Raw genomic sequence first — 27,563 nt, 5'->3', positions numbered from 1 at the left:
ATAGTGATTGTTAAGGGCTAATCTCTCAAAATTTTCACAGTACTTGACTCTCAGTTGTCATATGCCATCATAGTTGAAGAGAATGTTATCTTCTGTAACACAGCTTTATGCAGTGTGTATAGTGTTTGTGTATTTTACCATTTGAACTGTGTAGCAACTACACATCAATTTATTTAGGCAATCAAACACAGGGTGGTGAAGCTTTTGTTGCTGGTTTGTTAGGAACATTGAATACAAAATGAAAAGACCCTCACCTGTGTTTAGAATTTTTTGTGCATCCCTTGCAGACTAGGTCTTTTCTCACTGTCTGCTATATTTAAATTAGCTACTCCTAGCAACGAGTCTTGAGTAAAAGTGTACTGCTACCTTTTCTGAGTTTGCACATAATTTTAACTTAATGTCCTGTATTGTTGGCACAAAGTTTTCCCTGGTGTTTAATAAGAGATAGATACTTGCTAGCTAGTAGTATTGCTCTTTGAAATTGGGCTTATAAATGCATTCTTCCAAAATACTTGTTTAGGAAAGCTGTCTAACTTGTAGGTCTTTCTAGGTGACTCATTAAGAAGTTGACTTCAATTTCAAGAAGTTAACTTCAGATTCAGAGCAAATGGAATTTACTTTTGTAGCCAGTTTGAAATATGGACTCTAATCATGTGTGAAGGTTTTATTGGCAGATTTGTGAAGATTTGGCAATGGCTACTATATTCTCATGGTTTCCATGATAAGATACATTTTTCAAGTTTCTGGTAATTTGCATTTGAGAACATAGTTTTCAATACAGAACAGAAGCTTTTATTTTATTTGTAAAATGAAACATATCTAATATTGATCCCAACGCATGACACATGCTATATAATTAGTTGAGATCCTAATTAAGGTTGAGAGTGAATAGTATAAAAAGAAGTGTAGCTGTAAAACCTTTTCTCTTTTGCCATAAAGCTTTTGTTAAGAAAGGCTGCTGATAGAAAATAAATTAATAGTTTATGATTTTACCCTTACTCCAAATTCTTGGCAATTGGTAGCTCATTATAGGAAGCTGAATAGCTAGATTGCATCCTGCTCCAGTTGGCACATAGTCCCTGGTGGGCACAGTGCCAATCAATACAATTTAGTGTGTCTCATGGGTTGGAATTCTGCATAATGTACATCAGTGTCCATAGATATCTTTCACTGTTCTTGCTGTCCCCACTGGAAATCTGAGTCAAGTTTCAGATTCTGAGAAACTTGCCACAGCTCTACTGTTAGGACAAAATACAGCTCAGGGACATTTGACTTCTCTTTGAAACATTTTGACTGATTATATTTTTGTCTTTCCTTCGGAAAAAAAGAAAAAAAAATTGAACATGACAAGGAATAGTTCATCAGTTCATTCATATTATTAGACAAGTAACATTCTAACAAATTGACTGGTGTGCAATGGGATCAAGTTTAAGAGTACTAAGAATTCAGATATTTTTGCAGATAATATTCAATGAGTTAATGTCCATTAAGTGTTCATGAGTTAATGGTATTATAAAAGCTGTAAAAACATATTAGTGCTGGTAAAAAGTTTATTTGGTTATTCCTAAATAATGCAATGTATCTTTCTACTGATGAGTAACTACACCTCGATCATCTTTGAGTTTAATTTATCACATGCAATGCTTCCACCCTATGGTTAACAAATACAATTGATTTTTAAGATAGTAGGGGAAGAACTGGGATATAATTGAGAAATATTAATCACAAAATGACTTCTGTATTCTACAATGTTTGCCAGAGAGAAATACATGCTGGCTGCATTTTCTAACAGCAAAATCAAAACCATATTCCTGCAGGGCAAAGAGTAAGAAAACTGAAGAGTTGCAACTTGTGTATGCTTTTTACTCTATTATGAAATACACTGTCTGTTTGATGCAAAAACTAATTGATATAGCTTCTGTTTGGCTAAAGTAACCTCTTACTTTGATTTGAACTGCTTTTGTGTGTGTACATATTGTAAGTCATGTGATGCAAGCGTTCCCGTACCTGGCTACTCCCAATTGAAAAGAATCTTTGCCAAGAACTGTGTAGGACTTGACGGTTTGATCAAAGCAGGCACCCACAGTATCCTGGTTTTGAGCTGTGATAAGCCTTTTCATAATTCATAGTGATTAAAAAATCTAGAAAGTTAGCATTTCTAATATTGGTTCCGATCTTCATCTTAAGAAGCCTAAGGCTGCAAATGAAGTGGGTTGACTCTCTTTTGAATATAATTTCTATCTGTTTAACAAGCGGACATTTGAAGTTTCTTGCTATCAAAGAACAGTGCCAAGGATGTTAGACAAATATTGCTGCTTGATTTAGATTTCCATTTTGCTGGTTTCTGTAGAAAAATGTTTACCTAAATATTATCCGATCAATGAAATCTTATTCTAAAAGGATAGAAGTATTTGAGAAGTTTGAAATGCTTCTTTTAAAAATAGAAATGTTCCTGTGCTCAGTGTAGTCCTAGTTACTTTTTTACTTCATGTCTAATTAGGTTCTTTTTTCTTTTTCGTTGTTTTGTTGTTGTTGTTTTTTAATACCTTGAGGCTCGCTGAATAAATTCCAAGTTCCCAGAAATGAAAAAGGGAATGCAGTAGTAAAGTTTTGTGTCTTAAATTGTTTTCAGATTATGATGTTTCTTTTCAAAATTTAGACTTTAGTGGCACATTTTGGCCCATTGATGATATCCAATTTGCTAATTTAAAAGTCTGTTTCCATATCAAGTCTTACAGGCTGGGTTTGAGTGACCCATACTGAAAACCCAGAGTATTTTTTCAGCATAAGATATACATCAATAACAAAAATGCAAGGGTATTGTATGAAGTTGTCTTCCATTTTATTTAAGCTTTTTACTGAAGTGCAGGATTTTACTCATAGTGATACCTTTGAAGCATGTTCTAAATCTGAGATTAAGTGTAGACCTCCAAAAAATGTGAAGGCACCAAATTCAGAAGTGGTAGAGTTTTTCATCTCTGGAAGGACACTAACAGTCAAAGGAGGGACAAGATACATGGTATGTTGATTTGATACTTATGCATCAATCCTAATCACTTGCAGAATTCCTGAATGCTAACATTTGTGCAATATTGGTTTAATAGTTAATTCTCACTTTACAAATGATGCTGATTACATACTAGTTAGGGGTCATATCCGAAGTGATCTGTAAGCCTGTGAATAATGGACATGGTTATACTTTCTGGCTCAGTTATTTTCAGGAGCAAGATTCTGCATCTGGCACAATGCACACTGTACAATTTGTTTGTAGTTGACAGTTCTAAATAGTTACAAAGGTTGATATTCCGTACGGAATTTCAGAGGTACTGAGCGATATATTTAATGTTTTATTCCCTGATGTTTACTTAGTCATAAAATTCACCATTTGAAATCAGATGATCTTTTATGACTTTTCATATTGGATTATATTAATAAATTATTTTATGAGAATGAAAAAGGGAGTTATGTAACAGAATTCTTAGTTTTATTTTTATCCATAATTATATCATATGTTACTTTAAAAATATTCCTTTGGTTTTTGTCCCTCAGAAATGTATTAAAAAAACAGTGCTGCTATCTGTTAAAGTCATCACAGACTTGCTCACATATATTTTGGCTTTGAGAAACGGCTATAGAGGGAGCTTTACTATTTAAAGTAGCTTAAAAATTTTAAGTTTTTTTCCTTATTTTCCCCAGTGTTCCATTGAACATCTCACAGTATACTGATATTTTGACAATGTTTTATTCAGTGTAGGAAAGCACATTTTTGCTTTAGCAAAGTTCCAAGTCCTGTTCCTTGCTGATGTCTTAAGTTCTTTGAGAAGAAATGTATTTTGGTCTTCGGAACTTCTTGTTTGAACTTTAGCAAGTCACTTTGTGCATGCTTACTACTGGACCTCATATATTCCAGTGCAGGAAGGGAAGTCCTCCTTTTGGATTACTAGGATACAAATTTGCTAGTTACAGTGCTAACCAAGCTGAAATGTTCAAGTCAGACTTCTATAGCTACTATATTTTATATTTTGATTTTGCACAGCCTCTGTTTTATTATATTGAGGGAAAGTGTTGCCTAGCTTGAAACTTTTTTTTTTTCTTTACTAAATTAGTATATTAGCTACTTCTGGTATATCTCAATGCTTTCTCTGTTCTTCAGAAATCTGAATGCTGTCTATGTGTTAATGGTGTTCAATCCACAGACCCAGATAAGATAGACCAAAGTAAATCACCAAAACTCATTTGGAGGTTGTGTTGTCATCACTATTTTCTTATATATATATATCTTCTCTTCTTGTTCTGCTGATTAATGTATTATTAATCATATTAGTCTTTCTGTGGTTCAGTTTTAATGTGTAAAACTGAATTAAGCAACGACATTTTTCCTGTGTTTTTTTCTTTGAATGAAAAATTAAGTCTACCTCAGTTTGTTACCACTGCAGTCAGTTATTCTGATCTTATTTACATAAAAAGCTTTCATATTGTGTCTGGTGTAATATGCTTACAAACTGCATCTGATTAGGTCGAAAATTACATTACATTATCTCAATAGAAAAGAGAAAAACATCCCCAGATCCTCAAAATATAAATGATAAAATTGTGTGGTGGTTTGCCTCTTGCTTGGGACCATGATTTCACTAAAACTTTTAAGGTAGTAATGAATGGAAGATAAAGGATTACAGGTGAAGGAAGGCTCAGGGTTTTGATAAAGATATTCTGCTTTAGATGTATATGGAGGAGATAGGACGTGCTAGTAGTTCAGAAGTTGTATTTATGTGTAGTTCGTTATCTTGGGAGTTATAAATTTATGCTATCAGTGATGTTTTTGTTATTTATCTTTGATCAACAGAATATGCTCATTGATTTTAATATTGCATTTGGAAACAAGTAGGATGCCTTCTGGAAATTTGCTTTTCAAAATGTCTGGTAGCAGGGCTAGTATTTATTGTCTCAGTCTATGCTTTGTACCAGAGGGCTTGCAGAACAGAATGTATTAAATGAAGCAGTGGTAGGGACTATCTGATATATTTTGAGTTTCGGTGTCATAAGCATCTCAATTATTTTTTGTTCAAATTGTGTTTTATATGTCCATATTTTTTAACTCAAGCTTTAAAGGAAAGCATCTGGAGAAAGTAGTATTAGCAATGATTACTGTGGAAAAAGCAGAACTGACGTTGCTTGGTAGAGAAATATAAATGGCAGAGGATGAATGACAGGGACTGCAGCCACCTATTGTTAGACAAAATCTATCCCTTTCCAAGGAAGAGTACATCTTTGAATTACTCCTGCACCTCAATTTCTTGGACTCTGGGAGTGTGATTGGCTTTTATTACTACTGTCTTAGGAGAGGAGAGGTAAATATTGCTTTCTTAGTAACACAGGAATGACTTTGCAGTGGGCTGCTACTCCGCTGTCTCTGGGTATATCTTTGAAGATGATTGTAAATCTTAGCTGTGGTAGATTATGTTATGAACCATGGAATTTTATAAGCACGAGCGTATTAGCTGCTCTTGTTTGCCTCTTGGTCAGCTCGGACTGCTGCTTTAATATAGTGTATCTACATCTCAGAACTGACCAACATAAATCCAGGTTAGCAGTTGAGAGGATTGGCAAATTTATTTATAAGCGGCCACAAAAAAAAAAAAAAAAGATCTAAAGGATAGAACACCAATCCTACAAGGACAGGCTGAAAGAGCTGGGATTGTTCTCTTCTCTAGGCTGGGGAGCTTGGAGAAGAGAAGGCTCCAGGGAGACATGAGAGCAGTCTTCAGTATGTGTAGCAGGGCTGTAAGAAGGAAGGGTTACAGATTCTTTAGCATGGCCTACTATGATAGGGCAAGGGGAAATGGCTTCAAACTAAAAGAAGGGAGATTTAGACTGGATATAAGGAAGAATGTTTTACAGTAAGGGTAGTGAGGCACTGGGACAGGTTTTCCAGAGGGACAGTAGATGCCCTATCCTTGGTGACCTTCAAGGTCAGGCTGCAGGGGGCTCCAAGCAACCCAATCTAGTTGTAGATGTCCCTGTTCATTGCAGGGGAGTTGGACATGATTACCTTTGAGGATCCCTTCCAACTCAAGTGATGTATGATTCTAAGTGTGTTTACTTAACTACTACAAAACATATATTTTCTAGTAGCCTGTCAAAGCTGACTTGAGGCTACAGTGTATTACTGTGTAAACCTTTTAGCCTGTTGTCTCATCCCACTCAGTAGGACTCTATCTCTTATGTTGTGCCTCCCCAGGTCAGCAAGGGGATACTACTGTGGGTAATTCTGCCAGCAGAATGGAAATACTAGATGTTAGCTTTTTTGCTGGAGAATATTAGTTATAAAGGAAATACCTTATATTTAAATATAGGTGAAATAGGAAGTAAAAGTAGATATAAATACCCAAACTTCATTCATGTTTAATAGTTATCTGTGTCCAACAAAACCAGTGGGATGCTAAGAGAGCATGGATATAGGTTTACAATCACCAGTCTTGGGCTTTCTATGAGTATAGCTGAGTACATCTCTGAAGAATTTTGTGGCATTGGTACGTGAGTCCTCTTGTCCTTGTAGCTGATTGCACTGAGCTTGCAAATTTATTAATATGTAGCAATCCACTGTAAAGCTAATGAAATTCTCTTATGCTTGAGCAGCTGAAGGAGGATCCTCTGTATCTTTCTGTAGTAATTTTGTCAATCAATAGCAGTATACAAACAGAAGACAGTTTTAGCAACAGCCAAAGAGCCATTTACAGGGTGGATATGCTCCAACTGTTCTGCTTCTAGTTGTAACTAGAAGGGAGGTAAATTTTCCTAAAGCAAAATCTTCAATAATAATTCTTCACTCTTCCATACCCAGGTGTGTTATAAAAGTAAAACAATAATATTTGGTGCTACATAAATACCAGGTATAGAATTAAAAACAAGCATATGTATAAAGCTTTGCAATGGACTAATTAAATAGAAACTAAAATCAGAAAAAATATATAAACTGGAAATTTCTAAGAAGTAAAACTCACGTATGGTTTTGATCTTCTTATATAATCTTCTTTAATGAGAAAAATTTAAACTGTGTTAGCTGTAACTGTCAGTATACATATAATTTTCAGATATATATATATTTGAAAAGTATACCCTGTGTTTTGAAAGACCTGATCTTGATGATATTAAGCTTTAATAATGAAGAACCTTATTAATTTTCACCATTACTCCTTCTGTGGTTACATGGAAGGAAACTCAAATGGAAAGTGGGATCCTACTTAATAGGTAATTTCTTGCAACTACCGAAGCAGCTTCCACAACAAGTTGCTTTGGAAGAGCAGAGTTTCTCAAAGGGCATATTGTATTCAATATTTTGGGGATGGGCTTGAATAGATTTTCCGTGCTGCTATTGTATAACATGTCTCAGGACTGAAGAGTGTTAATCAGTGCTGAGAAAACTTGCAAAATCTGTTTTATTATGTGTGGAGCTGGCACTGATGCGTGTAATTACAGTAGTCCAACACTTTCCACTATAATTCTGTTTTTAGTTGTTTGTAACTAGGAATGTTTTGTGCTGAAACTTTCCATGCTGGATGTCTGCTCCAGGCTGATTGTTATTTTATATTTTAGAACAAGTATTTCAGGTGCTTCTTAAGCTTGAAATTAAGGAAAAATATACAGTTCAGCAGGAGATGTGGGCCCAGTGTAAACAGATTGATGAAATGCAAGCCAAATGATTATATCATGTAGCAAGGGACTGTGTACCAGATGTAATGACACCAATGGAGGCAAAGGGAGACTAATGTCTTACTAACAAATCCAGATGTCTTTCATGAAAGTGTAAGCTATTTATTTATTTATCTTCCCACCAGATACTCTAATGCTTCCATCTGCTGGAGCTCATTTGAAATATTACACTAAGTAGTCCTAGGAAAAATTTGGCCATTCCATTCAAAATTTCTGAAGAAATCTCTATTTGTGTAAGGTCAAATTAAATGTGTTAGATGCTAGAGTCTTTTATTTTTTATTTCCTTATTTCCATATTTATTCATTTATTTAAATGATTAATACGTTAAGAAGGCACTCCAATTTAAAACCACAGTGTCTAGAAAAGTTGGGTATTTCAACTGTTGTTGCTTTTCAGTCTGCATGCAAGAAATGATAAAAAGAATTATTCTGTTGTGTGTTCAATGTTACTATTATTGACTTGCTTCCCACTCTTCCCTTTTCCTGACGGAGTGTAAGCATGTAAATAGTTTGATTCAAATACACATGATCGTGGATTAGACAAGGGGGCAGTTGGAACAGGGTAAGGTTACTTTGAAGGCAGAGTCACTTTATTTAGCACACCCTCTCTACCAGTGCAGTAAAATAAAGTAGTTTTGCATTTGGATATAAATTCTTTTGGAGAAAGGGCCTTCACCTTCCTTCCCTGTCTCTTGCTACAAATTTAAAGAAAGCATAGGCTTGTATAAGGTGCTAAATACACTCTTATACTGTCGGTTAATCAAAACTGACTACTTCAAATGTTCTCCAAACTTCAAGTGAATGGAAACACAAGTAAGTATGTGGTTATGGTTGCAGGAAACCTTTTTGGAAGCTATTGGTACAGGTAAATTATTTTTACTTTTGGCTGACCCTTGGACAGGAATGGAAAGAAAATACCAGTATCTACTGAATCAGTAATTTTATTACAGAAAAAAAAAAAAAATTGTTCTTAATATAAAAAAAAGGAATTGACTTTGGCTGAAGTCTGTAGCAGATTATATGCACATATGCGTTTGGGGAATTACTGAGCACTTCCTAGACTGTTTTGCTTTCTGACTTTATTACATTTCGTTTACTGAAGAACATGTTCTCCTTTATCACTGAATTCATATTTTCAACATTTTTGTTGTTGTTACTCGTGTCATGGTCTTGTTTATACATCACTTACTGGTCTTTTTTTTCTGTAGAGAAGGAAGTGAGAGAAAAATCCAGTCATTGTAGAACAGAAAAGTAATTTGAATGGCATCACAAATGTAGCAGAATTAGCATGATGGCAGCCTACAGAAGGAGAATATTTATTTTGGAGTTACTCTGTTTTTCATGAATATCTGAATACCTTTTCTGTTAAAGCAGATTTTTTTTTTTTTTTTTAACTATTGAATCTAATAATAATTAGAAGGACAGTATTTCTCTTTTTAAATCTAATGATTTGGCAATGTTGTAATCTGCTAAATGTTGTAATCTGCTAGTGGTATGAAGCAAATAACTAAGACTCTTTCCTTAGTATTTTTAAATCAATAAAGTAGAGTCAGTTGTATTGTTTCTGTATGGAAAACTTCACAGGCAAGAACCTGAGCAGTTCTGTGTACAGACTATTTATTAACATGTGGTCTTTTACTTTCCATCAAAGAAAATAATTTCATGCCTACAGACACAGAATAATGCTTTATTTTGTGTCATTATAGCTATTTTATCTTGTTTGGGTTCCTCTTGCCTCTTTCATCCCATGTGAACTGATCATATTCCAAGCAGTGTAAGTCATTGTAGCTGTAGTGTGGCTGTAAATTTTAAAACTAAAGCTGCTTCTTATATATTATTAGCAATTCAGTACTTCTTCTGACTAGTTTCCTGAAATATATAAAAAAGGAGAGGGGACAATCTTACTGTTTGAGGCAGTTTCCAATTAACAAGCTTCCTTGCTCTATCCTTTTAGGAAGGGCACGAAGATTTCAACACATTAATTGAGATCCTACTACTTTTCTGTAGTAGTGTGGCAACACCTATGTGGAATGCTACAAAGGATAAGGATCCAGAAGTTAAAAATACATATACTTATATATACTTATATACTTATATTTTTCTGTCCATTTTTAGATAGCTGACTGAAGCCATTAGACAGTTTTAATTCTGTATCCTGGACTGAATACAGATTTTGTGAAATATATAAACAACATGCAATTAAGTAGATTTACAGTGAATATGGTCTAGAATAGAATGTTTGACACTGAGGACTGTCAGATTTCATTGGTGTTCACTTGGATTAGAGAATCTTTGGAGTTGTCTGTTGGGATTTGTTTTCTGAGTGAGACATTAAGTGTTTTTCCAGAGCTGCCTTTGTCCATGAATCCTTTCATAAATTGGAAAGACTGTTAATTGAATGCAAAAGTTTTTAGGATGTATATCTTGTAGCAGTTTGCTGTCTGCAAGGTCAAACTGAGTTACTCTGGGGCTTATTCAAGATTAAAAAATTGCACTATTCCCTGTAAATATATATAAGCATACATATATATATTTCATTTTAATCAACTTTAGTTAGGCATTTGAAAAATTATCCTCATTTATAGAAATCTCTTTAAAGATGTGGAAGACACAGAAATATATCTAGCTATTATGAAACATTCCTAACTTCACCGCAGGCTGAATCTTTAGTCCTCTTGTACTATATATTGGTGTATCCATAGTGTTTTACTTCTTTGAGGTGAAAATTATGTCATTGTTTTTTAGGCTTACATATTTGAGATGCATTCGAGTACCTTTGCATATAAACTGGGAGGACACACGGAATCTGTCACGAATGTTGCTTTTAGTCCCTTTTTGCCACAGGTAAGTCTTTTTTTTTTTTTTCTTTGTAATTAAAGCATGTAAAATGTTCACTCAAGTCACTACAAAAAGAAATACGTATAATTTAAAGAAGGTTTTAGTGTCTAGAATCACTTTTAAAAACAAACAAACAAACAAACAACCTCAGATCTTACCATTCCTGAGGGATGATCATACTTACACAGCCTATGGTCCTTTCATGTCAAAGGTTAAGCATACTTTTCCAAACTTTTTGTACTGGAGTATTCAGAAGATTATTTCTGCTCCTAGATTCTTACAGACTTTCAGCAGTTTACCTCTTCCTCTTTGATCTCCCTCTGCTTCAGATTTGAAAAAGAAATAATCATGTTTCCTTTTCTAATGCTACTTTGAGAATGAGCTCATAATAAGATATTGTATGATGTCATCCACTTAATGTCATAATTGTGTGAAATATGAACAAAGCTTAAGAAATAACCAAAGGTTTTATTTATATGCACAAACATCTACTTTTTGTCTATTTATAACGTAGAAGCTGATGTACATGAATTTTCTCACATTTCAATACGTAAAATATTTCTTCTTACTTTAAAGACAATACTTTAAACAATAACCAGATATATTAATTGATACGTCTATATATGTGTTACAGTAGAATACACAGTAGTTCTTTACTACCTCCTCAACAAGGGTTGCTACTATTCAAAAATATTAAGGAATAAGTACAATTATTTTAGATCAAAGAGTATTGTTTTATTTACATTTCTCATACTTCCATATATAAAAGAATGTGCTAGCATTTCTGTGACTTTAGAATTTTCTAGAAGTCTTACTCTTCGAGTACATGTTATTTGAGCTGAGAAAATGTATAATTACGATCCTGTGATGAGCACTATGTATTTCTGCTCTTTGGATTCAGCACTACAATACCGTCAGTAAAAGGGTAGAGTTTATGAAAATTTGCATCCAGATTAAGGCTAGTTTCAGAGTTTGTACTCTGTGAAATATAAAAGATGTTTTAAACTGAAGAATAGAAGTGACTTCCTGTAGCCTTGTGGTATCCTGATCTGAAGGTCTTGCTGTTGGAATGGATTTTTTTTTTTTTTTGTCAGAGTAGAAACAATAAAGGCTAAGTTACAGTATAATGACTCAAGACTTTAAAATAACCAAGTTAAAATCAGTTGTTGATCAGAGGAGCAGAATCGGCAAAAGATAAAGTAAATGCTGGCTTATGGGGAGATCTAAGCCAGGCTGGTCTAACACAGCGTGCCTTGTGACACAAAACCTTTCATACTGAACTTTACAAAACATCACACAGTCAGTTTAATATCACAACTAAGAAACTAGATCTGAAATTCAAGGACCTGAAACCCTCTTCTTGAAGAATTCCTCCCTGAGAACTGTAGATTTGAACCATATTACAAATTACATATTTCCCCCATGTACAAATGGGGAAAGATTTTGAAGCTGATGTTATCAAGAACACTGTAACAAAAAGAAAGAAATGTGCAGAAATCGCACTTTTAAAAGATTACAACTAAAAAGTAGTTTCTTTTAAAAAGTAGGCTTTTAAAAGTAGGCTTTCCAATACAAGCTAGCATAGAGTTACATTTGAAGGTGCTAGGACAAGGCAGGAAAGGAAGCTAAGAGTATCAGTTAGACTGTAGAGTGGGGAAAAAAGCAAGTCACAAATTAATTAGAAAATAATAATCCTGTGCCTTGAAAGAGAGACTTTGTATTGGGCAACCAGAGTCTTCAACACTGGATGATTTTTATACCTACTACTTGTTAGGAATTTAAAATTGACTTTAGTTTTCTTTCATCTGATGTTTGAATGAATATGGTTAAGAACTAGATTGTGTTCTGAATAACCCCTACACAGAGCCCCATTACGTTCGAAGGGGATCTGGTAGGAGAAAGAGTAAGGGGTGAAAAAAGGGAAATGACTGATTAGTGAAATTTGAACATTATGGCTGAGCTTTCTGGTGGAGAGATCCAGCCAAGAGTGAGGTGTATTGGCAGCAATCCAGTTCAGTGGTTACTTGCCCAGCACCTGTCCATGATGCAGTTTGTTCCAATCATTATTACAACTCTTAGTTCCATGAATGTTCTTCCAGAAATAAGGGGGAAATTTTTTTATTTTATTTTTATTTATTTATTTAAATGACATCTTGTGTCCTTTAATTATACTATGCTCTGGAATGTCTTATAAAATATTTGCCATGAAAGCCGGTAAAGAAGAATCAGATAAAAGTATTGGCTTTATCCCAGTTTTATTTTCAAGCTGATTTCTTAGTTTTAGCCTCTCAGTGCCTCTTTCTGATTTCATTAATTGGTCAAAATTTATATAGGGAAAAGTGTTAAGCTTATTATATATATTAATTGCATTTAAATCTATTTTAAAGAATGTGCATTAAGAGAGATAATAATTTTAAGTTATAATAACTGTAACTATTAACTACAATACAGTTGTGTGAATTTGAAGTTAAAATAGAGGAGGAGTCTGCCAAATAGAGAAGCTATCAATCATCTCTTTATGAAATGTTGTTAAAACAGAATAAAAGCAAATGAGGAGACTATTATTGTCTGCAGGTTTTTGGTGGCTTTTGTCTAGCTGACTGTTGATTTCATCTTTGTACAACCTGGGCATACAACAGCAGAGCCCTGTGCAATTGCATTTTATTTCTCTTAGTAGAAGTAATGAAACTCAAAGCTCTGAGCCAATATACTGTGCATGCGTGCATACTTGCAGACACACAAAAGTAAGCTTTTGAGAAGAAAAAATGTAATCTAAAAAAACCCATAATCTACATTCAGTATTGGCCTTACTTTGACTAGAAGATTGGATTAGATGATTTACTAAAGTTCCAATGAAGCAACCATTTCAAAATAAACAGCTGCTTAAATGAATGTACTGTAAATTAATTTAGGATATTTGATGAAAAATAGCAAAAATAAAATTTGCATGTTATGAAATGTTGAAAATTGATTTCATTTTCCATTTGCCTGTAGTTTTTTAACAAAGTAAGCATATGAGAGTTTGATGTGACCACTCGACAGGTAAACTATGAGATAAATTCAGGAAAAAAAGACCCTTCCCCCCAAACTAGACTATAAGGGTCTACATATTCACCTTCCTCTTCTTAGGTTGGATGGTATTATTTTCTGAAGTCCCTACAAATTGAATTATTTGATGTTTCTTTGAAGCTGATATGCACCAGAAATCACTGAAGGCATGGCATTTTAAAATTGTCATTTAGAAAACATTATCATCTTCGATTTTTTTTTTTCCACAGAAGTTCAAATGCAAAGTAGAAGTGGTTGAATTGGAGTCTGAATAGAACAGACTACAGATTGTTTTATCAAATGCTTATTTTACACGTGTGGAAGATATTAATTCAAACCGTTAGTCTGTAGAACAATTTTTTTGTGTTAATGTATAAGTCTGATTTTGTGTTCAGTGAGTACAGCTATATTTCAAATAATATTAGTTACAGGTATATTGTGACAAGATTATGTTAGAAACTAATGTATTATTGGGCAGCTGGAGAAGTTTAAATTAATAACAAAGATCTGAAAGACTTTCACAGCTAGGTTTACTTGGAAACCATTGAAAATTTCACAGTAATTTTCTGCCCACCTGTTTGGAGCGAGACATGTAATGTTCCTAGTAATGAGATTTGCTTGTGGATCTCTTAGGCAGTAACACAGTTATTTGCTATAACCACCACTTTAGTCAGAATTGGCTACGGGTGGTTTTGGATGTGTCTGGAAAAATGAGTTATCATCTTTTACTAGCTACTAACAAAATATACTTTTCCTGGTGGTCACATCTGGAGATTTCAGTTTAGAACATTCTATATAAAAATGTCATCCTTTTGTGATTTTTAGTTCACCTTTGATGGTTCATTTAATCATAATTTTTTCCCCAATGGAGGTTACTTCTGAAGTGATATGGAAAATTTTTTTCTCTGACTGAAGTTTGCTTGAGTTTTGGCTTTACTAACTTGTCTTGTGTTATACCTACATAGGGCAGATTTTTTCCAGCATGATATTCTGCCTTAGGACTCAGAACTGTCTTGTCAGAAATTAATTCATGTGGATATAAAACTTGTGACCAGCTTCACCTCTAATATGATTTAACTGAAGTCAGGAAAATGCTTTCACGTGGTTCTTTTGATGTTGGTATTTGTTCGAGTCAGTCTAAGTACTTCCTCTCATAGTCCGCAAATGCGTCAAAATGGATGTTAATGAAATTTACTGGCTTTTCTTTTTTACTTTAATTTTCTGTCTGAGAGGAATAAATTGGCAGTTGACAGCTTTTCTGTTCTTTCATTCCCAGCGATCAAATTCAAAGGCTAAAAAATGCAAAGAAATTTTTAAAAATTGCTCTAGTACTTTTTTCCTTTCTGAAATTCTCATGAAAGTTTTGAATTCTGCTGAGAGACTAGATTACATAGATTTTAAAAAGATTTTTAAAGTTTTCTAGAAATATTTTTTGAAAAATTATTTGGTAGAATCTTTTGTCTTCAGTACGGCCTTTGGATTTGTCTTCACGGTCATGAGAGAAGTAGAATAAGAAGACGGAAAAACAAGCTTGTTTGAGTGCTTAAATGGAAGCTGCAAGCATGTCAGAATGGAATGCAGCTGAGAGTTCGAATCCCAACGAGTAAGAAGGCAAAAAATGAGGCAATGAAAAATGATCGTAACATGTTTTTTTAGGGCAGACTTAACTTAAAATGTGGCAACCCTGAAGCAGATAATGTACAGAGGATCAGTTGTGTTATTTGAATTAATAAAACCATGCACATCTAGAAAGAGTAGAAATGATAGAAGTTTGAGAAAGATGGATTCTGAGATTTAAGATGTAAGGATATTTGTGGAGAAGGTCACTTGGTAAAAATCTGAAGGTTAATTATTTTTTTTTGGATTTTAACTAACTCCAAAACAAATACATTTTTGCAAGTAGGCTACTGTTAACCTCAGAAGAGACACTGTCCTAGAATTTTAGGAAGTTTACAGATTGGCCTGAGCTGAACCAACTAGGACTATGCTATGCCTGTTACAGTTAAAGTACTTATAAAATCATATTCTCTAAATGCAATAATGTCATGCTTGGAAATTATTAATAAAGGAGAAAAAGGAGATTATTTTTATTTTGGCCAGAAGGATACTGCAGATTTGTTAATCATTCTTGAATACACAAATTCTCAAGCCTAATTATTTCTTTGTTTTTTTCTTTTTGAGATCGTAGAGCATCCACTGTGCTGTGCACAGTTATTTTATGCTATTTTGTTTATAAGCAACCTATCTTGTGATTGTGAAATTTGTACTCATGCCCCACTGCAAATGTTAAACAAAACGGCAGTTGCTTAGGCTAGTATGTTTTACTTCACGTTTTTGATGAACTGGATCTACATATGCAGTGAGTCAACTGGGCCTCATGTGTTTTATTATCAAGTTTACAACTCTTTACTTACTATTTTACAGACGTGTCCTTTCTACATACTGCTTTAAGATACTGAGGAAGGAATTTCAGTGGTTAATTTTCCCTTTAAACAGTATTGTGCAGTATTGCATACTTTGTATGAGGACTGTCTGCCAAGAGCTGTACTACAGTTGATGTGTTGGGAGAAGTGATTGTTGTCCAACCAAAGAAGACAGCTGCATTTAAAAAAAGAAAAAGAAAAAAAAGCCCAATGTTATCTCATAGGTTCTTCAGCTTTACCATCCCTGGGGTTTCTCAGTGTAGGTCTGATTCCTTACAGTGCCTAGTTTGATTCCCACCTTTTTATAATGTTTACACCTACAGATCATGGGCTTTGCCTTTATAAAAACTGCTTTGATAGAAAAACTGAGCAGAGCTTCTAGTTATACCACAATCTTTCTACAGTGTTGATTCAGTGCGTAGTGAACCCATTAGAGTGGCACAGAATGTAGTCCTACTAAGTTTATTCTATTCCGATTGTTCATAACCAGACTTTCTGTTTTCATGTTCATACAATATGTTATTACATACAGTAATAATGTTACTTTTGCTGTTTCTAATAAACAGTAGTAATGCTGTGTGCCATCTTGTGTAATGTTACTTAGCAGAAAAGTTTGTTTATACCTAAGAAATGATTTGTAAGCACATATGACAACTCTGAAGAAGGATGGTTGAATTTAAAAAAAAAAAAAAAAAAAAAGGAAAATAAAGCCTTATGTGAGCTAGCAAGGACAATACATTTCAGTTTAATCATGAGATACTCAAGTCATTCTAAGTACTTTGCCAGCAAACCACAGCTGTACACCACATGATTTGAGATAAATATGCTTGCACTGGTAAGCTTCTCAATTCACAGTGCATTTGTTATAAAATCTTTACTGTAGTTCTTACAAATGTAGATACTCTATTGAGTGGCATTAGTAGTCTGAATGACACTTAGGGGTGGTGCCAAACAACTGGTTACTCAACTGTCTTGAGTTCTGTTTACCAAGAATCTAGACAGGGAGGGCTGAGGTCAGTTATGGACTGGAAGGAGATAGGATTGGCTGGGAGTAGGATGGAAAGTCACTGACTTTAGTCATAGGGATAATCTGGAGAAAAGAGCTTCTAGGAGATAATCATAAAATGAAGGTAAAGGGGGAATGTTGGAGACAAACAATAAGAACTGGAGGCAAAGGACCTACGTATGATATTGGAGAGATGAAGAGAGAGCCTAGAGGGAGGGAGTGAAAGCCCTGCAGAGAGAGGTAAGAGAAAATAGCTGCAAGGATGAGAATAACGGTTTCTGCAGTTTTAGTTATGCCTTTCTGAAAAAGATAGCAGAAGTGAGATGTCTTGTGCTTGGCTTCAGAGGTAATGAGAATTTGCAGTTGATCTTAACAGTTCTGAAAATTACTGTGTTCAGTGCCTCAGAAAAAACTACCCTTCGAAGGACTTGAAGCAGAGCTGCCAAATAAAATGAACATCTCTTGCACTTCTCACACACTAGAGAACTGTCTTGCATTAACATAATACTGAATGGGATAAGCAAATGAGCTTATCTGCTTGTCATGCTCCACAAAGGAGCACACAGAAAATTTTTGTGAGGTGGAAATCTTGTGCTTCAAATACAGTCTTCTCCTCTGTCCTGTGAAACTGAAATGAGGAAGCTTTGGCAAAAAGAAAAAGGGAAAGACCAAACTATGTTTCTTATAGAAATATTAAAGTAAGAATTAGGATTTAATTATCTTACATAGCCCTCTAGAAAGTTATCTTTCAAATATCGTATTTCTTTTTCTTGCCATCTTATAAAGCTAGTCTGTATCACATGCTCTTCTTAACAAAGAGCATTCAGAGAATGCAATCTAACACTTGCTGATAATAGGAACCATTATGGGAGAGGTTTCATTTCTACTGTTTGGGGCTTTGCAGAACAGGTATGAAGTGTCTTCCTTGACTTTGATTAAAATCCAAATATTTGTACTGCAAGAAGATTATCCTTTGTTATATAGTTTTCAAGAAACTCATGGCCAAATCTATTGGCAATTATTATTTAAATGAATAGAGAATGTATAGCATGGCAGAATACAGCCATTAAAAATGTAATTAGATGTATACAAGGAAAATGAAGAATGGAATAAACTGCATTCCAAATGAGCTTTTGTAGAAAGGAACACTAAATCTTAGCTAATGTATTAAATATGAAAAGAAAAACAGACACAACTTCTGTCTCAAATTAAAATAGCAACATAAAATGATTCCAGCTGTCCAGTGAAGTATGATATAGCCACACCAAGCATTTTGGCCCAGCTTCTGGCTGTCTCAACTGTGTACAGCACAACTGGGGAAGGAGGGAAGCAGAAATTCTTTAATGTTGCCTTTTGCACTTATTTTCTTACAAACTTCCTGTTCTTTGTATAAAGAACAGAAGGCTCAGAACTACTAGGTCCTTATTCCCAGCAAGCTCTCCTTCTTGTGAAGTATTTGGTAAATGGGAGGCTTCTGTTTTGTTTTCTTCCTTTCTGGCCTGCAGCGCATGTAGGCAGGAAAGAGTAGATCCTGATAAAGGGATCACGTAGCTCTTTCTTTTATTTCATAGAAATAATCAACAGATGGAATCACTGTTTTTCCTAGCTGCTGGGTTTCTAGAGAATGGTATTTGAGATGTCTAACAACTACAGTAAGTCATTTGTTAAAATAATGGTATTGTAATCTGAGGAGATTGGTTTATCTATGTTTTTCCTAATTTTGTAATGTGTCTACTTTGTCTGATATATCTTGCTAGCTGAGACATCCTGTGACATCATTTTTTTTTTTATAGTACTGTAGCAGTATTCCAGCTGGGGAGCTGTTTAATTATGAAAGAACTTTTCTTTAAACAAATAGATCATTTTCCTACTGTCATACAATACCATACTACGAGCCCATGTCTGGGGCTTGCCCCAGCATTTATATCCATCATTTCTGCTCTTCTATGAACATCTGGAGAGAGTCACATTGATTTCTGCCATTGTCTTTTTTGTCAGAGTTACCTGATCAGGTAGCAACCTATACTGTGCACTGAAAAGAATTTAGGTTAGGTGAAAGATGTTATACATTTCCAGGTTGTCTTTTAATATCACTTCAGTAGGTGTGCTTCATCTGAAAACAAGTGAACAACTTCTTAGGTCAGATAAAGATGCTGAAGAAGGATCAGCAGAGAATGATAGCAGTACCATGAAATTCTAGCCCATTTATTTCCAGTGGCTTTCTTTATTTCTGGTTTCCAAAAGAAGGTAAACAGAAGTCTGATTCACTACCTGTTATTACTGGAAGAGGTGTGAGAGCAAGAGAAGATGAGTGATGAATGATTACTCATGTTCTAATACTGAATTAGTCTACATCAAATGATGATAACCTGTCATAGGTTAAAAACACATGAAGTTGATTTTCCTTAGCATGTAGTTAAGCCTTGTATCTTGACATGGGATGCAGTAAATGCTGGAAGTTTATGTTGTTTTGAGGGAAGATTGGACACATCTGTGGGTAAGAAATCTGTTAAGGGTAAATTAAAACACATTAAATTATATTTAAAGCCAAATATGCCTGTCTCCGAAGTTCTACAGAAATTTTCCAGTTCTGCAGAATGTTAAGGATGGTATACTTAGTTTATTCTTATGTCTTGCTGTTCTTAAAAGTTCATTTTTTCTTATCTCGTGGGCATTCGCTTGGGGCCACTATAAGAGGGAGGATACTGAGCTGATCAAGTCTGACCCTGCATAGTTTTTCCCATAATTCATATGCAGTAAAAATCTGTGATCTTTCTGATTATTTGAAATGACATAAGAGGTAGAATTTCCATAAATGGACAAAACAAGATACAGGACTTCACATATTTTCTCCAGCCCAAAGACTGAGAGACCTCTCTATTTGAGCTCACTAATTCTGCCTTTATTTTACAGTTACACATTAAATAAATATTTTACTGGTGATCTGAATAAAGTTGTGTCAGATCTTCAGTTATGTCACAAAGAAAGCAACTGAAGCATTATACTTGTGGCTATGATCTCATCAAATAATTTCTGTACTATACATTTATCCAAGGCGCATAGTTGATATCATTATTGTAGTTACTGAGCTTTTTTGTACGGAAATGCCATGGTCTATTTTTTGCTTTCTCTTTCTTCCTTCCTTCCTATCCTCTGTATTAATAAGGCTCTGCTCCACTCTTCCAAAAATATTAACTCTTCACTCACTTCCACTGTTAACTTTCTTTACCATCTGTTGGATAAAAGGTTCAATAATTTTATGTGATGATGCTGGTAGCAAACAGGGCCATTTAATTTCAAATTTTGTCTTACTTATTTTACAATGATTAATTTTTTCTCCTTTTTTTTCCTCTCAGTCTGAAAATATGGATTTTAACTGTGAATAATATGGATATCATCAAACTAACCTAACTATCCTACATAAGAATGGATGTTATTGCTTTGATACAGTAATATCATTAGTTTCACACCTCAGGCTTTTCCCTTTTTTCCATTTTTTTAATGTTTAGGTTGATTTAGTTGTCATCCTATTATAGATGTTACTGGTGAAATGCCATCAGGAGCAACAATAATGGGAAATTTAGGGAATTAGGAACTCTAGATATTACCATTTCGACCACTCTATTTTACAATTTTTTTGTTGGAGCTAGCTGTCCTACTAGTAACAACCACAGACAATTGGAAAACTATCACTAACAGATTTTATAGTTTTCCAGGCAAAGTGTGGAGAAAAAAAAAAAAACAAATAAAAAGCAACTAAAATCCAGTGATTCCCGTGGTCTGAAAGATTGATTTGAAAATTGTCTCTTCACAGAGTTAAATTTTTAATTATTGCTATATTTTCTTTTTTCTTTTTTTTTTCTTTTTTTTTTTTTTAAGCAGAAATTTTCAAATCTTTTTTTAGCTTGTTGTAAATGTATGGTATGTATGGTACGCTTTGAATGACTCAAACTCCCTTTAAATAAGATTTCAGTCTGCAGTTTATCAAACTGACACAAAATAACTCAATGAATGTTTCATGGAATATTTGTGGAGAAAAAACGCTAAATTTAATCATTTTAAAGTAGGCTGTCATCACCACAACCAGATAATCTACACAATTTATCTTTAGAATCTACTAACATTTATATTCAAAAGACATATATATAAGAGTTTCTTTGCTTAGAAAAAATCCTAGAGCTATACGCAGAGGATGGTGAGTTCATGATGCTTATGGTAGATACTAAAGAAAAACCAAGAAAATATTTCTGCTGTTTCAGTGCACTTCATATAAATAACTTCAGTCATTTGCTGAAAAAACAAGTCTTTCATTAATTATTTGGTGTTACCCTGGTGCCTTATAGGTGTCCTCACAATGAGCCATAAAGCCAAAAGTTTTCCACATTACTACATCCGCCTGGCTCTGCAAGTTATGGCATACTTCAGGCAATGAAAAGTTATGTATAGAACGGATATTTTTATTATGGGCAAAGGATATTTTTGTTGCAGTGCAGATACTGATCATATGTAGACAGCTTGAGCCCATTAGCCTTTACGAGCTATGTCTCTGTAGTCACCCTGCAATGTCTGTGTAAAACTCTATATTGCTCTTATTTGCTTATAAGCAAACTGATTATTTGCGTAAAGATAATTCAGATCTTGTATTTCACTAAAATTAATCAGCTCTCCAAATCTTGATTTCAGCAAAGTGCAATGCAAAGGCATCTGACTGGCCCTCTACTTGGAGGGCTAGCTCTTGTCTGTGGGAGATTATTCATGCAAGCCTTGTGCGTTTACATTCTCTCCTTAACCGTTTCATGAACTCTCCTTGACTACCTACTTGCCAAACAAAATAGTTATCCTACTGCATTTTGTGCAGTCTATCCTAAAGCTTTCCAGGTGCCTATTAAAGTTTCTACTTTGCCTGTTTCCGTCCCAAAATCACCAGTTGATCTTCTCCGGTATAGAACAGCTGACTGAAACGTAAAACACACCCATGCAGAATGAAATTCTGTTTGTTATACCTAAAGTTTTAGAGTTGAAATATGACGATGATGAATGTAATACAGGAGCTTTTGTAAAAGTGAATAATCAGAGGTTAGTTGCTCAATTTGAATGTGAATGGAATACTGGGGGTGAGAAGACTGCAGCAGTGAAAATCATAATCTCATTTGAATTACCATATTTGAGCTAATTTCCTAATTTTTTTTAAATGTACAATGTCAAATACAGGAAAATATATAATAATAAAAATGAAAATAGAAATTGCAGCCATATAATTCTAAGAAAAGTCATAAAGTGAGATTACATTTTATGGAGAGTATGGCAGAAATGTTAATTATACATGTATATACACTTGATTTAGAATTTCATAAGAGTAACGGATATAGAACCAGCAGATGAATCTTGAGAACATCCAAAAGATTGTGTTTGTAAACCAAACATCACACTATGTCTGACAAAATTTTGTTATATCTGCAGAGCATAACATTTTCTCCTCTCAGTCTGTCTGGGTGGATTTCCTCCATTTTATTTTTATGGCTGATTTGCTATGAAACATGAGTGCTGTATTTGATACAAAATAAAAGCATGCATTTTTCATTTTTGCTTAAGAAGCAGTCTGAATGCCTAGAGGAATGTTAGTGAAGACAATAGATGCTTATAAATGCATTCCATTTATTACTGTCAAGTAATAGTAACAGCAAAATAATGTTGTTTGGGAAAAATCCCTTTTCCATTGTGCTGTTTTAGTAAAATATCCATTAGGACTCATCTTAACAGTAAAAAAACTATTAAATGAGGGGCTCCTTAGCTGTGTTTCCTTATAAAATTTTTAAGGATTTCCAGAATTCCTTCTCTCACTTGCAGAATACTGTATTTTGAATATAAGCTATGGGCACAGATTACTGTTTTGTTTTTCTTGTAAACTATACATGATCTAAGTGTTTTGAATAGATTCCAGCTGGCATTTGGAATGCTGGCTTCTGCTGTATCATACAGCATTTGAAGTTCTACCATCAAAAACTTATCTAAACGGTTGTATTATGCTGCTTACTGAGTGGAGTGGTTTTTCGCTTCTAAGTGCATTCTTTTCCCAAATTTCAAATTTAATTTATGTTTGGAGTTTGGAACAAATTCTGTCTGTGATTGACTCAAATTCAAAATGTTTTGTTTGCACTGCAGAATATGATACACTCTCCACTGGGAAGTTTCTAGTCTGGCAGGGTTAGCTGGTTTTCCCACTGTCTTACCCAGTGTTATGCAAGCATTGCAATCTCATGACTTGAGCAGCTCTTGTTCCTTTTACTTTAGATATTGAAACAGAATTTTTAAAGCACCTTGCAAATAATAAGGTCCTTCAGGAAAGTTAGGTGCATTATTTCAACACTCCTGTAAGTGATACGGAGGTCTGCATAAAACAAATATAATTCCACTTTCTTTCTTGAAGCATGAGTTATACACCTTTATTGCTTTTAAACAGAATATCCTTTTCTGCAGAAAATCTTTGAGTTTGCAGTATGCCATTTAAAACCATGGTTTGGCTTTTGAATTTGCTATGATCTGCAAAATATTTTCCTGAGGAAAAGGTGGATTACACAGTGATAAAATGAACTTTCATTCTCTTGGTAAATAGAGATGGGGACAAATAATGCAGAAGTAAAATATGTTCTCAGTCCCTGGCCATATTGTCCCAACATATATAAGCATTATAAATCTGTCAGCCATAGAAGATGAGTACTATCCAGAGGAAAATTAAACCTTAAAAAAAAAAAAAGAGCAGAAAAAAAGAAAAATGACAATACTAAATTCACAAAACTCATTGATTTTTATGTCATATGGAATAATGAGAATGTTGCATTAAGGAACTTTAGCGTGTGCATGTTAGTGGCAGAAATGCTTTAGGATAGTTTATTTTAAAAGACAAATCTTTATTAATCTTTCATGAAAGTTCTGGTGATTACATAGCTAATGAAGACTGACCAATGCAATTCAGCAAAATGAGCTATATTAGCACTTGTTTGCATGCAAAGAGAGTTCATATAGTGCATGGACTTCTTGCTTCAAAAAAAAAAAAAAAAAGCAAACTGAACAGACCATGAGAGAGCCTGGAAAAGAGGTTGGTCTCTGCCTCTCCAGTATTGAGTAAAAGAGAACAACTCTTAATCCAATTGTTTAATTACATAATGAAAAATTGCAACGAGGCAAGAGAGATTTTCTTTTTTCCATTAAGTACATTTGTAAATAAACTACATGACATCAGGTCTGGAATCAAATTGAATGACACCACTACAGCTGGACAGCTGGTCACAGTGCTTTTAGCTGACGCACAAAACTGTTGTAGTTTTTAAGCTCCCACTTCTGTAAGCATTTCCTGTTTCACTGAGTTATTTCTAGAGTTTTAATGTGTAGTTTTAATGTGTACTGATTCCAAAGAAATAGTGCCAAATGTAGAGTGTAAAAAGTAGTACTGAAAATCACTTTAGGTTACTAGAATATTAGAGGTTAAAGTGCCTTTCACCGTATCTATGTACTTATTTTCTGACATTATTTCGTTTATTAAATTTTGTTTCTTTTGTGCTGATTGGACAGAAAATAAGGCCTCACCATTCACAATGAAAACACAGAAGAGGGTCCATCAGAATTCTATTCAAGACCTAGAATGAGGGGCTTCCTAAGAGCTAAACTTAATCAGAATTTTGTTACAGATCATTAGTGGACACTATTCAAACCGTATCCTCGTTGCAATTCTTCTTTCATTTTAATTTCTACTATGTCTCTAATTTACAGATTTTATGCTTTAAAAATTGGAATGACTTAAAAGTCAAAATTAAGACTGCAACACTTAAAACTTAGAGAATGTCAAAGTGATTGGAATTTATACAGTAGATGGTGAGGACAGAATTTGATAGCAAGTGGAATTTTGGATTGTAGGGAGAAAGCTGTACAGTATTAATGACAGATGTTCACAAGACAATTGTGGCATTTTATTAATATCGGAGTTAATAAAATTGGAATTAATCTGGAAATCTAAATAGATTACAAGAACATATAACCCATGAGAATGTATCAGAGGCTTTTGTACTTTTCCAAATTTCACGCACAAGAGTGTGTTAAGTATCTACTAGACATTAGCTGTATGCACTAATAGTAGAGTCTTAAAACATGCAAGTGATTTAGGCTTAAAAGAACTTACAAATCCAGCTTGAAGATGTGATTGTATCCTACTCAAGGCACGTATTCAGCTATTGCTTATTCATTTACATTATTTATTCACTGTTTGAGTTTTTAGTCCTTTAGCTTGACTCATGAAGCTGTTTTTGTTGAATGAGTTCAATGCCTCATGCAAACCCACAGTGGGTGGTCATAGTAAGTTGGCAGTCAGGGACTGTCCATCAGTGACAAATAGCTCTTAAGTAGGGTGTATCATGGGTGGTCCAAGAGTTTCCTGGGAGGGACTATTTCAGGAAAATGCTGTGGCCAGAATGAGAGTGGTCCTCTCTGTTTAAAGATGTATTTTCAAAGTCTACTAGGCATGACTGACATTGGGACAGCTGCTCCGCTGAGAAGAAAAGAGATGTAGAAAAAGAGGATGTAATGCTTCCATAGAAGACAGTCATATAATTCACAGTCTCATTTTGAAGTGTACTTTATTAGCTGGCTTTTTATGTTATATAAGTGAAAAAAAAATTACAATTCTAAATTTGTAACTACAGAAGCAGGTAGTGTTACTGGATTGTGGTGAGGTAGTGAAAGATTAGAATATTTGTTTACACTTTTTGCAATGTCTTTTAAAAAAAGATAAATCTTTGTGTTAATTTAGTCCTTTTTTTTTTTTTTTTTTTTTTAAGAGGTAATACAATTTTTCTTCACAATACCGTATACAGTTGTGCTCTTGTGCTGCTCTCCTGCCAAGCCTCAGAATTTTTCCAGATCTTGAGGTTGAAGGAAATTTGTGTGCCAAACTGCTGTACGGAGACTGTGATTTGAGTTATATTTACTTACTATGAGAGCGAGTCACTTGGATTACCTTGTTAGTAGAGCAGAGTTTCTTTTTGATGCTGGTTGTTTAAGAATGATACTGCTTCTGTTCACAGTACACTTCTATTTATGAAAAATATCAGTCATGATATTGCCAATGGTTTCAACACCTTCCATATACATCTCAATGTTAGTATATTTGTCCATTCACAGTGGTTTATAATAATATATTCATGTTGGATATTAAAAAAATTCATATAAAAAAAATATTCATTTTATAAAATGCCAATCCTACAATAGAAAAAAAAAAGAAGTTAGATGAAACAAAATGAAGGAAAAAAACCCCATGTTATTATAAACATGTATTAGGGTTGAATTATTCTGTTGTTTTTGTGAATTTTTTCATTCTACCATGTCAGCTGTTTACTAATCTCTGAAATTTTTGCTTTTTGGACAAATTATTAAAGTATGTTTTTCTACTCAGCTGTTCAGAAAAAGATGTTCAGATATTTTTGAGTAAAAATCAAACAAGTTATTCAGACTTTTTTTTATGTCTTGAAAATACAAATTCTTCAGCAGCTTGAAATTATAATTGTGATGCTATAATGCTATCATAGTCACTGAGATAGAGTTATCATTGAAGACATTTCTTTATTCATACTGTTTAAGAATTGAAGGCATTTTTAAAAAAAATAGTGTTTTGGGCAAAATATTATTCTTTTTTTCTGATGAGCAAAGGCAGATAGATCTTTCATGGATTTGCAGAAAGTGACAGAAAATTAAAGTCCTTGTGCTTTTATGTGTGTTTGAACATTTCTAGATGAGAAGCTAACTTAGGCAGCAACCCGTTCCTGTCAGACAGCTGAAAAAATATTTTTACACAGCTAGATTCCCCATATGATCTGATACCATGCTGAGGAAGACAGGTTGAGGATAATTAAATCTTGCAGAGCTCTTGGCAGCACTTTCTGATTTCCATGCGACCTTATCCAAGCTGCTCCACTGTCATTTCAAATAGGCTCTGATTGGTTGGTGGCTTTGCTGGACATTGCACAGCCTTGAATTGAACACTGTTTTGCTTTGGAAATTCAGCATTGATGATGTGTCATTTTTGGTTTAATTCTGTGACTCATTGCAATTGCCATCAAATACAAATTGAAATGAAAGTGTATATTGGCTTAGTTACCAATATAGCTCCTGACCATACTAAAAAACATTTTAATGTTGATCTTATTGTCTACGATATCAAGGTGCAACATTCGAAGTATTTCAAAGACTGTTTAAAAAATCTCTTCCCAGTTCACAATTGAATTTTAAAAAGATACCAAACTATGAAGTATTTCAGAAGCTCAAGTTTCTGCAGAATGACCCATTTGTCTTGTGTCAATGGGCTGTAGATGCTGAGGATGAATGATGAATGGTAGCTTGATGTTTTTGATAACCTGTATGACAATCTATGACACGCTTTATTTCTTTGCCTTATATAAGTGGCAGTAAAACATCAATCACATAAGTATTTGTAAGAAAACTGCTGCCTCCATCTGCGCTATTCTGTTTTTAGAGATTTTCTATTTAAAAAT

General features: G+C 34.1%; 1 protein-coding gene and 1 long non-coding RNA gene across 2 annotated transcripts in view; one reads left to right on the top strand and one right to left on the bottom strand.

The window, feature by feature from the left end:
• LOC128086655 (uncharacterized) overlaps nucleotides 1-27,563 on the bottom strand; it is a 631,060-nt gene that overhangs the window by 63,943 nt on the left and 539,554 nt on the right. The window lies entirely within an intron of this gene.
• The window catches only part of WDR27 (WD repeat domain 27), an 89,293-nt gene that overhangs the window by 41,977 nt on the left and 19,753 nt on the right, over nucleotides 1-27,563 (top strand). Inside the window, exon 23 of the mRNA XM_052695463.1 lies at nucleotides 10,456-10,554. Coding sequence (XP_052551423.1) covers nucleotides 10,456-10,554 — 99 coding nt within the window. The remainder of the gene's footprint in view (nucleotides 1-10,455; nucleotides 10,555-27,563) is intronic.

This window comes from Tympanuchus pallidicinctus, unplaced genomic scaffold (assembly GCF_026119805.1).
Source record: "Tympanuchus pallidicinctus isolate F22 unplaced genomic scaffold, pur_lepc_1.0 scaffold1, whole genome shotgun sequence".
Taxonomy (NCBI): Eukaryota; Metazoa; Chordata; class Aves; order Galliformes; family Phasianidae; genus Tympanuchus; species Tympanuchus pallidicinctus.
The sequence above is the reverse complement of the archived record's forward strand: the minus strand, read 5'-3'. Positions and strand labels throughout refer to the sequence as shown.